Source organism: Borostomias antarcticus (genome assembly GCF_949987555.1).
Source record: "Borostomias antarcticus genome assembly, chromosome: 6".
Taxonomy (NCBI): domain Eukaryota; kingdom Metazoa; phylum Chordata; class Actinopteri; order Stomiiformes; family Stomiidae; genus Borostomias; species Borostomias antarcticus.
In genome coordinates this window covers 10,296,703-10,308,926 of record NC_140239.1, presented here as the reverse complement: position 1 = coordinate 10,308,926, position 12,224 = coordinate 10,296,703, and the positions used below count along the sequence as shown (strand labels likewise).

Below are 12,224 nucleotides of genomic sequence, written 5' to 3'. Positions count from 1 at the left end.
TGCTGGGCTACTCCCCCTCCCCCGCAAATCGTGTGGATTGAAATAGGTCATGTGCCAATCACACTTGTTGGAAGTGTGAATTGCACACAGCTGCATTGATTCATGCTGGAATTCCACATGGAGTTGAGACACGGTTGTTTGAGGTAAGTTAACGTGAGCTACTTACAATATACAATATAATTCATATTGAATATCCACTGTAGTTGTCTACTTGTCCAAACATAATTTGGGCTATGCTGCAACGTTTATTTTTCAGTCTATGTAACGCGAAGCTAGACTGTTAATTAGCTACCAGCAACATTACCTAGCTAAAGTTAGGCTAGCACTAGCTAACATTAGCTAGATAGGTTTGCATGTAACGTTAGTCAGGCCAGTGTCATTGAAAAACTGGACTGTCTTAAGCTTAGCTAATATGTTTGTACTCTTGACGTTCAGGTCATGACTACCAGACCAATATATACATTCTTCAAGAAGAAAGTGAGAGTAGAAGCAGATAAAGAAACTGCTGCGGAGCCTGAGGTAACGTAACGTAAAAAAACAACCCTGCGGTAACGTTGGCTTGCTAGCTAGGATAATGTAGCAATAGATGCCATGTCAATAGCCAAACATATTGCCAATGAATAATTATTATTCATAAGCTTTTGTCACAAAAAGAAAGTGGATTGACTAACAGTGAAATGTTTATTTACAACAGGAGAGACAGCTTCTCCAGGCAGGAGAGCCTCCTCTCCAGCCAGCAGCCTCAACCAGCAGCCAGCAGTCTCTCAGAGAGCCAGTGGTGGGAGAGGCACAGAGAGAGAGAGGGACTGACTCTGACTCTCAGGTGGCAGGAGGGCAGGTAGAGGCAGCAGGACAGGTAGCTCCCTCACTCATCATTCTCTCTCTCTCTCTCACACACACACACACACACACACACACACACACACACACACACACACACACACACACACACACACACACACACACACACACACACACACACAAACACTCACAAACACTCACACTCTGTTAGTGTCAGAGGCTCATTAGATAGTAGGAGGGAGGGAGAGAGGGTGGGAGATATATTAGACCAGTGAGATGTCCAGGCCCTCTGCCCTGGTGTATGGCAGCTGTTGGTGTCAGAGGGGAAGCCTCGTTCAGACTGCATAATTGCCATCTCTGAGGGATCTCTATTAGATGCTCAGCTGGCTCTTTTGAGCAACTGCAGTCATTTCAGCTTCCACTGGCACATTTCCCCCCAGATTTTTCTTTTTCAGAACTGACATTTTTTAAGGGCTCGTGTCCCGCAGTATGTTGCATTAAATAGTCTTTTGCACAGTAGATGGAAATGTGGTCTTTGGCACATTGAGTTGTTTGTAAGGGTGTTACCTGTATTTTCATGAAAAAAAAGACTGGCCACGACACTGGATGTTATTTAATATTGATTTTTATTTATTAAAGTCCCGTCTCGTTTACCATGATTTTGTGTATGACTACTTCTTTGCCATCCCCTTTCATAACCAAATGTGGTCCGATGATTAAATTGCTATGGCTTTTTGATTTTACTCTCAGTGCGACAAATTGATGCATTTAAATTAACAATGTTAAACATTTTCTCCCGGGGGGGCATGCCCCCGGACCCCCCCTAGAGGCTCGGAGGTCCACCCCCCATAGCTGTCCAAAATTCTGTGGGAAACACTGAACAAGGTTACCTAAACCCTTCAAGAGCGGTACTAGCTCCCCTGCCCTGCGAACAGTACCTCAGACCGTCCTTGCTAGCAAATATGTGTCTACCCTAAATAGAAAAAATCCACAAAGTTATAACAGCAGTACACAATACTTCTTACCTTTAGTTGGCAAGAAACGAATTTCACCTCAACCACAAAGGATGAAATCAAATCAAGGTTCAAATTCACAGTCTTCTGGGCGGACAGGCTGACGTGAAAAGTATAAGGTAGAGAGAGAACTACAGCAATATCTCCAAAAACAAACTGCTAACGTGCATACACAGAACACTTTTAACGCAACCACCCTACCCTGGGGCTTTGGAGGAAAGAAAACACATTGATACAGTCAGAAACGAAACAAGGCAAACTTATCCAAATAGAATAGAATAGAAAAATCCAAATAGGATTCTTTCAAACGTACCGTGAGTTCAGGAGGGCAGAGGAAGAACGGTGGAATAATCTCAAAACAAGGCGACCTGACGCAAGAGAGAAGATCGACTCCCAAATCCACTAACAGGATCAGCACGTTTGCTACCCGTTCGTCCACTCGAACAGATCTCTAAAAAAGTGCATCATGTCAGAAAGGGAAATCATTTTGTTTTCTCTGTGGTAAACAATCGCAGAGTTCTGTGGTAGCAGTAGCTAACTGTGGCAGTCACTCGCCCGCGGCCAACTGTCAACAGTGTACACATTGCTATGGTAACAACACCACTTGAGGACTGTGGGTAGTGTAGTATTTCTCAATGATACCGCAAATAAATATAAATAGCAAATAAAACGTGATTTTCTTAAAACAAGGTTGATATCATATGGATCATAAGGACTTCTGGTCACGATTCGTCTGATGAATTATTAGCTGGGTTCATGACTGAATTCTCGAAATAAGGATTTTTTTTAAAGCCTATGGGAAATTAACATGTGATGCTAATGTGGTGGAACCTCACTGACACGCTCTATTCAAAGCTAGGCCTGGATATGACATTTCTAGAATCTGATTGGCTAATCTATCATTTATCAATGGCAACACGTCATCAACAATGGCGAAGTGATATGACCAAGTGGTTCTGCAAAAACAATGACACAGTAGGAGACCACAGTTTAGTAAACACTAGGATCATAAACGAGGCCTGGAGATGTCATTTTAATCTACCCCCTAGAGAGCCATAAACCAAGAAATGCCCAGGGCAGGGGTCTGTTCTTACAAGCTTCATAGGATGAGGACACCAGGCACACAGAGGTCAGTAGGTTGAAACAGGACGGCCAGGGTAGTAAAGAACAGCTCAAACTCATCTCTTTGCTTAAGCCCTCAAATTTCTATCACACCCGTCACTCCGAGGTCGATCGACACGGTCACAGCTCTTCTCTGTCCTGGCCCTGCAGCGGTGGAACAAACTGCCCACTGACATCAGGACAGCAGAGTCGCTGCCCATCTTTTGTCTCAGGCTCAAAACTCATCTCTTCAAAAAGTACTACAACAATCTATTGTATTTTAGATTGCTATTCTTGCACTTTGCCTTCAGCACTAGAATATTCTCTTAGTCACTTGTTTTAGAAAGGCGATGCACTTGTGAGTTCTGGCACGTAGTAGTACTAGTAATAGTAATAGTAAGGCTTTTCCTATGTCAAATGCAATTATTGTTATTCGCTTTGGATAAAAGCATCTGCTTAATTACTGTAATGTAAAATGTAATGTATTAGTAGTAGTTGTAGTAGTAATACATTTTATTTGTAAAGCATTTTACATTTGAAATAAATCTGTTACAGAGAAAAAACAAAATATGACAATAAAAACAGAAAAGCATAAAAAAACAATAAAGCATAAAAACACGTCAAAAAGTTAATTCAAAGTCAGAAAAGGCTTTGCTAAAAAGTAAGATTTTCAAAGGCATCAGCAGTCCGTGGAAATATCAATGTTGTTTTCAGATCTCTATCTCGGACCCTCTCTGAATGTTATGTCCCCCCCGGGCTTCTACTGCGGGGGTGAGGCAGGAGAAAGATGGCTTCTAATGTGAGACTAAGCCTCGGGCTTTAGTTGGTCTGCCAGTCGAGGCGTGGTGTGGCATCTTTCTAAATATGCTAATGTTGTTATTTATGCCAATGTTGTTATTTCTGGGGTATGCGGGGGCTTTGGCAACCGGCCAGTAAGAGAGGAAAATCAGGAAACCTTTTTAAAGGAGTTGTTTGGTTATTATAAGTATCATATATAATGGTCCATGGTATAATGGTCCACATAAAAATGTTGACAGACTTTGCACTCCTTGAGATATTAGTGCCCATTGCTCATGTCACAACTACTCCGTTAATATACTTTCCTCAACGCTGTATTTAGGAGTGTTTGAGCGCTGCAGAAATTGCTTATCTGTGTGTGTGTGTGTGTCAGTGGCGGCTGGTGACTCAAAAAACTGAGGAGGACAGGAGGAGAGAGGCGAACCGCCCATGGGCGCCGGGGGGGACTTTCCCTCAGTCAGTTATTATTTGAAATATCAGCGTTAAAGTGGATTTACAGTCAATTTTAGCATATGCAAAACTGAATAACACTTTCTTTAACTACATGCATCATTTATTTATCATATTCATGATAAAATATTACAAAACAACAATAAAACATTGTAAGCAATAGTTGTTGTAATGGATTGTACTCTTCTCTAAAGAGAGAAAATAATTGATATTGGTGAGGTGCTGGAGAGGTTAGGTGATATATGAAAAATGTTTTTGATTAGGGGACACAGGTGTGCTGGCTCTCAAACAGTTTGTTGGCAAATAGATTTGACAACTGGACAATGGAATACGTTGCACAGCAAATGCAGTATCCAACAGTTCGCTCATGACTAGCTAGCAATGGTACAGCTATGGGATTAGCTCATTTGGGTTGCTGTCAATTATCAGAACAATATGAACATTCAGTTGAAAGTTTTCCATCCACCCATACATCACTGGATGAGGAATTAGCACCGCAAAGCGATCAATTCTCACGCAAGCAGGAGCCAGGCTGTGGATTTCTCCGATCCGGTGTTGCGACCCAGTCTCTAGAAATGTTTTGGACGAGTTGCCGACAGTTTGTGCCTCCAGCCAATCTGCGCGCCTGCCTATGCTGTAGCCTGACGTGCACCTCGTAGCTAACGTTACCGGCTAAAGCCAGCCAGTGGAACTGTTGTGTTCAGATGGCTCTAGCTCAAAAAGTATTTATGTCAGCTTAGATATTTAGATGGCTAGAATAAAGCCAAATAGACGAACAGTTTGATGTATAATATGTCCCATAATACTTTCGGATGTATTATATTATGGAGCTACGAACACACAAAAAGTATCCAATGGCACAGGGAAGAGAAACACAGACATCAACGCCGACTCAATCGGCCTTCACTGTGGTAAATCTGGAATCTGGAATGTGATTGGACTAACAAAATGTCAATATCTGAATCCTGTTCAGACAGGGCCGGAGTACTGTCCTCCCTTGCGGTAATTTTTCAGCGTTTTGGCCAAATTATCAAGAAAAAGGCATTACATTGATTTAAGAGAAAAGAACCCGCCCTAAGGGAGGCTAGCCTCCCTTCCATAGATATCTATGAATCCTCCAGCTGCATGTTATAGATGTCACTGTTGGAGCTTTAGAATTTCAATAATGGGTTTTTATCCATAGGGAAAACCTGCTTTATGAACAAAACTGAGATCATATTAATTATGAATAAATAAATTCATATATTTATATTTTAATCCCTCTCTTCTCTCCAAAAACTGAGGAGGACTGTCCTCCCCTGCCTCAATGGACGAGCCTCCACTGGTGTGTGTGTGCGTGTGTGTGTGTGTGTGTGTGTGTGTGTGAGAGAGTGTGTGTGTTTGTGTGTGTGTGTGAGAGAGAGAGAGAGTGTCAAACTCATGCTGATGTCTTCACCTCCCTCATGTTGCATAGACTTCCAGAGAGTTAGATTGTAAACATGGGCTGAATCTCTAAACTATCTCCTCAGCTCCTTCTGTCTTCAACCTCTCCATCAAAATCCTGGCTTGAGGAAGGAGGAGGCAAGATTAGACCGCTCCCTGATCTCCTCTCTTTCCTCTGTGAGCCAGGGATGAAGCTGAGGTGGAGTACCTGAAGATAGCCCAGGACCTGGAGATGTATGGCGTCAACTACTTCCTCATCCGGGTGAGCCTGGCTCCTCCTCCTCCTTACAGCACTGAACCATATGAAACAGCTGAGTCTGTGTCACACTGATCACTCAGCAGTGAATTAGACAAGCGTAGCATCCTCTGAGTATGGAGGGGGTCTAAAACTGGCCAGGAATACCACCTTAAAACTGGCCAGGAATACCGCCTTAAACTAGCCAGGCAGGCCAGGGATACCACCTTAAACTAGTCAGAGATACCACCTTAAACTGGCCAGAGATACCACCTTAAACTAGCCAGGAATGCCACCTTAAACTAACCAGGGATACCACCTTAAACTAACCAGGGATATAAAGCCAATGCGTCAGTGTGTGCTCTGAGAGTCTAGCAGACCACAAATGAACCCTAACCCTCTGAACAGTGTGTGCTCTGTAAACCTGGTGTTTGGGCTAAATCAGTCTATACTCTGTAAACTTGGTGTTTGGGTTACATCAGTCTGTACTTTATATTCTGCAAGTGTAGTGGACCACACTGAGCTCACTGGTATGAGTAATTAATGTGGACTAAAGCGCCCGCGGTACATGAACAAGGGCGGTCAAACGATTATAATATACAAACTTAATCCCCTTAATCCTCTGGTTTGCTGTGATTACCCAAGGATTAAAACGTGTAGGTTTCCCACACAATGTTGCAGCTTGCACATGAAACACCGTTATTGCAACGTCAAGCATATCCACTAGACAAGTCAGGCATGCTATAGACTTGTTCATTCATTAAAGGGAAATTGGATTCTATGACTTTGTAACCTCTAAACTGATGTAATATGTCTATTGTTTTCAATAAACATGATTAAAAATCTGAAAATTGCATTAGCATTGAGGTGAGGAAAATGAATTTCCCAGCAGTATATATTTTAAAAGACCAACATGCCTTGCGTGACAGGCGAACATGCCCCGGGGATCAGCGAACATCAGCGAGCGAGAGAAACATTGTACGTGATACATGTCGTGCACATGAAGATAGCCCTCAGAAAAATCACAGGTCTGAAAAATACAAATTAAGATCCATACAGAGTCCTCCGTGGAACGGGTGGAGCCCCATGATGCCTTGAAAAGCTCCTCTGCTCATTCTCCTCCACATAGGCTCTCCAGACTCAAATACTAATAATAACTTTAATAAAACTGAAATATGAGATTAATTATCTTGTTTTAAAAGTTATCTTCTAGTTTCTATCTTATATCTAGACTCGAACCAGCTTATTTTAAGATTTCTTATGAAGTAAAATTATCTTGCTGCATGGACAGATAATTTCACTAGTGTAATAAGAAATGTATCCTCAAATTCAGTATTTATTTCTTGTATTTTAACTAATGTTTTTTGCAGTGTACATAATAGAGTCTGAGCCACTTCGCCACCCAAGCTGGTGTTCTGAGGGCGTATCGACGGGTCAAATTTGAAAGTGACAGGTCGTAGCAGCAAATGAGAGACGCTAGTCCAGGTTAGATGGGCGGGGCATATCTATGGGTGGGAGCGCCTGATCAGATAAAGTCGTCGGGATTCCGGCGCTACGAATGAATATCCAAGGATTAGAAGACCAGGTTTTTGCATGAAGTGTCCCAGACCCATAGAGAGATCTGCAGCATGCACTAACGTAGTTAACACAGCTTATGTAGTGTATCGGTGAAAGAACTCTCATGGGTCTGGCGTTGAGACTCGTAACTACCTCACATCACACACCTCCTCCTCCTCCTCCTCCTCCTCAGAAGTGCCTCACCTCACTCTCCTCCTCATAATGATCTCACATCACTCTCCTCCTCGAAATTACCTCACATCACTCTCCTCCTCCTTCTCCTCCTCATAACTACCTCATATCACTCTCCTCCTCATAACTACCTCACAACACTCTCCTCCTCCTCATAACTACCTCACATCACCCTCCTCCTCCTCATAACCACCTCACAACACTACTCCTCATAACTACCTCACATCACTCACCTCCTCCTCCTCATAACTACCTCACATAACTCTCCTCCTCCTCATAATGACCTCACATACTCTCCTCCTCCTCCTCATAACTACCTCACAACACTCTCCTCCTCCTCATAACTACCTCATATCACTTCTCATAACTACCTCACATCCCTCTCCTTCTCATAATGAACTCACATCATTTTCCTTCTCCTCCCTATAACTACATCACATCTTTCTCCTGCTCCCTGTTCTACGTGTCTTTCTGGTTCGACAACAAGCGCGCTCTCTGTGTGAAAAGGAACTGGGATAAGAGGTCATGTTACAAGGTCGGAGAGCATAGCAACATAATTGCTTTCTGCGCACAACAGCAAACCGCCACGGCGGTCAATCTGCGCTGATGTTCAAATGTACCCAGGAATAACTGGAGCCACGAGAAACAGATGTGACATTATTACCGCTTCGACAGTCCTGAAACGAGCACTTACCAAAGCCACTTCCTGGCTTTCATCAGTGTGAGTGAGATTGATGTACTGTGGTGGCAAGCCGTGGCTGGGGCTGTCAGGGAGAGCTGGCAGCGGGAGTCTCAACCCTGCCGCTCAGCCCACGGCCGGCGGGGAAGAGCTTTAGTTTCGTCTCTCGTTCATCATCACAGCTTCTCCCCGGGTTGCTTGTGTCTTCAGAACAAAAAGGGAACCGATCTGCTGCTGGGAGTGGACGCCCTGGGGCTGCACATCTACGAACCCGACAACAAGCTCACGCCCAGGTGTTCCTTCCCCTGGAACGAGATCCGCAACATCTCCTACAGCGACAAAGAGGTATGTCACACGGCCTGCTTAAAACTTCTCCTGCCGCGACAAAGAGCTACGTCACAAGGCCTGATTTAAACATCTACAGCGACAAAGAGGAGATACCAAATGTCCTGCCATTGTCCCACGCATTAAGGTGTTTGACGCTCAGGCCCCTGACTAGTAGTAGATAGATTACACTCCAACCACCTCAGGAGATCCCCAGAGAGAACCTGTCCTATGTCACCTTTCTTACTTGTCCTGTGTCACATTCCTTGTCCTATGTCACCTTCCTTACCTGTCCTATGTCACCTTCCTTACTTGCCCTATGTCACCTTTCGTACCTATTCTATGTCACCTTCCTTACTTGTCCTATGTCACCTTCCTTACTTGTTACATGTCACCTTTTTTACCTGCTATGTCACCTTCCTTTCTTGTCCTATGTCACCTTCCTTACCTCTCCCTTGTCACCTTCCTTACTTGTCCGACTGTATGTCACCTTCCTTACTCATCCTATATCACCTTCCTTGTCCTATGTCACCTTCCTTACTTGTCCTATGTCACCTTCCTTACTTGTCCTATGTCACTTTCCTTACTTGTCCTATGTCACCATCCTTAATTGTCCTATGTCACTTTCCTTACTTGTCCTATGTCACCTTCCTTACCTGTCCTATGTCACCTTCCTTACCTGTCCTATGTCACCTTTCTTACCTGTTCTATGTCGCCTTCCTTACTTGTCCTGTCACCTTTCTTACCTGTTCTATGTCACCTTCCTTACTTGCCCTATGTCACCTTCCTTAGCTGTCCTATGTCACCTTCCTTACTTGTCCTACCGTATGCCACTTTCCTTACTTGTCCTATGTCACCTTCCTTACTTGTCCTATGTCACCTTTGCTACCTGTTCTGTCACTTTCCTTACTTGTCCTATGTCACCTTCCTTACTTGTCCTATGTCACCTTTCTTACCTGCGATGTCACCTTCCTTTCTTGTCCTATGTCACCTTTCTTACCTGTTCTGTCACTTTCCTTACCTCTCCTGTCACCTTTCTTATTTGTCCTATGTCACCTTCCTTACTTGTCCTATGTCACCTTCCTGTGTTTTCTGCCCCAGTTTGCCATCAAACCCCTGGACAAGAAGACAGACGTTTTCAAGTTCAACTCCACCAGGCTGAGGGTGAACAAGCTGGTGAGTGAGTCATATACAGGCGTATTCTTAGTTATGTCTGATTTGGGTAAGTGTGTCATAAGCCCATTTCCATCAAAAAGATATTTCGCTCAAAATAGATGTGCATCTAGAAGTTACTGTGACACGGTTAGTGGAAAAAGGATTACATTGATTGAATGCCGATGCACTGATTTAATATGCTTGCTAGGGTGAATTACTGAGTTGATTCGACGTTCATGTGATGGAAACAGGTTTTGAGCAAAATAAGAATGTTACACATGCTCAGAATGTATCTATAGACTCACACAAAATTATTTATGTCTTGAGCATACCGAAGTTCACCTCAATAGATTGGGGCATGCCTTATAGGCAATATTTGTATTCCATTTACTACATTGTAGATGGAAAAGTTCTCTATATAGACATGGTGGTAAGATACAAAGAGTGAGTAAATCTGACAGGGTCCTGTAGAATAGCCTCTTGACTCTGGACGCGCCCCTCCAGATCCTGCAGCTGTGCATTGGGAACCACGACCTGTTCATGAAGAGGAGGAGGGTGGACTCTCTGGAGGTGCAGCAGATGAAGGCCCAGGCCCGCGAGGAGAGGGCCCGCAAACAGGTGGGCTACAGTACTACTGAAATACTATTACAATACTGCAATACTATTACAATACTGCACATAAAAAACAGATGGGCTACAGTACTACTGAAATACTATTACAATACTGCAATACTATTACAATACTGCACATAGAAAACAGGTGGGCTACAGTACTACTGCAATACTACTACAATACTACTGCAATACTATTACAATACTACACATAGAAAACAGGTGGGCTACAGTACTAATACAATACTACTGCAATACTACTACAATACTATTACAATACTGCACATAGAAAACAGGTGGGCTACAGTACTACTGAAATACTATTACAATATTACTGCAATACTATTACAATACTACACATAGAAAACAGGTAGGCTACAGTACTCCTGCAATACTAATATAATACTACACATAGGAAACAGGTAGTCTACAATACTACTGCAGTACTACTACACTAGTGCTACAATACTGCCCATTGAAAAGAGGAGGCTACAGTACTACTGCAGTACTGTTCATAGAAAACAGGTGGGCTACAGTACTACTGCAATACAAATATAATACTATAACAATACTGCTAATTGAAAACAGGTGGGGTACGGTACTGCTAGAATATTAGTACAATAATAAGAATTAGGTAGGCTACAATAATACTACATGTAGGAAACAGGTGATGTGAGGCTGTAATCTCTTGGCCATCAGTCTATCACTGTGTCTCTCTCTATCTTGTTTTAATCCTTTTATCTCTGGCTAAGCCATCTATGTCTGACACTAGCTCTTACTGCCCCCCCTCCCCCGCTCCCTCGATGGTGAGGCGGTGTCTGGAGTGGAGGCTGAAAAGGCCAGAGACCAGCTGGAGAGAGACTAACTCTAACCCCCCCCCCCAGATGGAGAGGTGGAGGCTGAGAGGGCCAGAGACCAGCTGGAGAGAGACTAACTCTAACCCCCCCCCCAGATGGAGAGGTGGAGGCTGAGAGGGCCAGAGACCAGCTGGAGAGAGACTAACTCTAACCCCCCCCCCCCCCCCCCCAGATGGAGAGGTGGAGCTGGAGAGACTAACACTTAACTGTCCCTTCTCCCCAGATGGAGAGGCAGTGTTTGGAGAGGGAGAAGCAGCTCCGTGAGGACGCTGAGAGAGCCAGGGACCAGCTGGAGAGACGCCTACTGCAGCTGCAGGACGAGGCTCACATGGCCAACGAGGCCCTGGTACATACACCCCGACTGTTAACCTTTAACCCTGACCTGGTACACACACCCTCACCTTTAACCCTGATACACACACCCTGGCCTCTAACTTTTTAACCCTGCTACACACAGCCTGACCTGTAACCTTTAACCCTGGTACACATACCATGACCTGTAACCTTTAACCCTGGTACACACACCGTGACCTCTAACCTTTAACCCTGGTATACACACCCAGCTTGTGGTTAGTGTCCGCCCTGAGATTGGGAGGTTGGGGTTTTGATCCCCGACCAAGTCATACAAAAGATTATAAGAAATGGCCTCCCGCCTCTCTTGGCACTCATACTAGCGTCATGTCCAGGGGTTGTACTTGTACATCAAGCTGCCTCACGCTAAGGAACCAGGAGACAGGCTCCTGTCCTATGGGCCACTAGGCTACTTCCTGGTACACACACCCTGACCCTGGTAAAAAATACCCTGACCATTAACTCCTGACCCTGGTAAACACACCTTGACCTGTAACCTGTAACCCTGGTAAACATACCCTGACCTTTAACCCCTGACCTGGTACTGTGCACACACCCTGATCGTTGACCTTTAACACTGACCTGGTACACACACTCTGACCTTTAAAGACAGTATGCGGTTTGGCTCAGAAGCATTTGTTATATTTTTTGGAGTTCTGACCTCATCCTGACAGCAA

At 44.1% G+C, this 12,224-nt stretch overlaps 1 protein-coding gene across 1 annotated transcript in view; it reads left to right on the top strand.

Annotated features, from left to right (window-relative positions):
• The window catches only part of nf2a (NF2, moesin-ezrin-radixin like (MERLIN) tumor suppressor a), an 89,336-nt gene that overhangs the window by 21,623 nt on the left and 55,489 nt on the right, over nucleotides 1-12,224 (top strand). Inside the window, exons 7-11 of the mRNA XM_084439265.1 lie at nucleotides 5,772-5,847; nucleotides 8,459-8,593; nucleotides 9,674-9,748; nucleotides 10,232-10,345; nucleotides 11,420-11,542. Coding sequence (XP_084295391.1) covers nucleotides 5,772-5,847; nucleotides 8,459-8,593; nucleotides 9,674-9,748; nucleotides 10,232-10,345; nucleotides 11,420-11,542 — 523 coding nt within the window. The remainder of the gene's footprint in view (nucleotides 1-5,771; nucleotides 5,848-8,458; nucleotides 8,594-9,673; nucleotides 9,749-10,231; nucleotides 10,346-11,419; nucleotides 11,543-12,224) is intronic.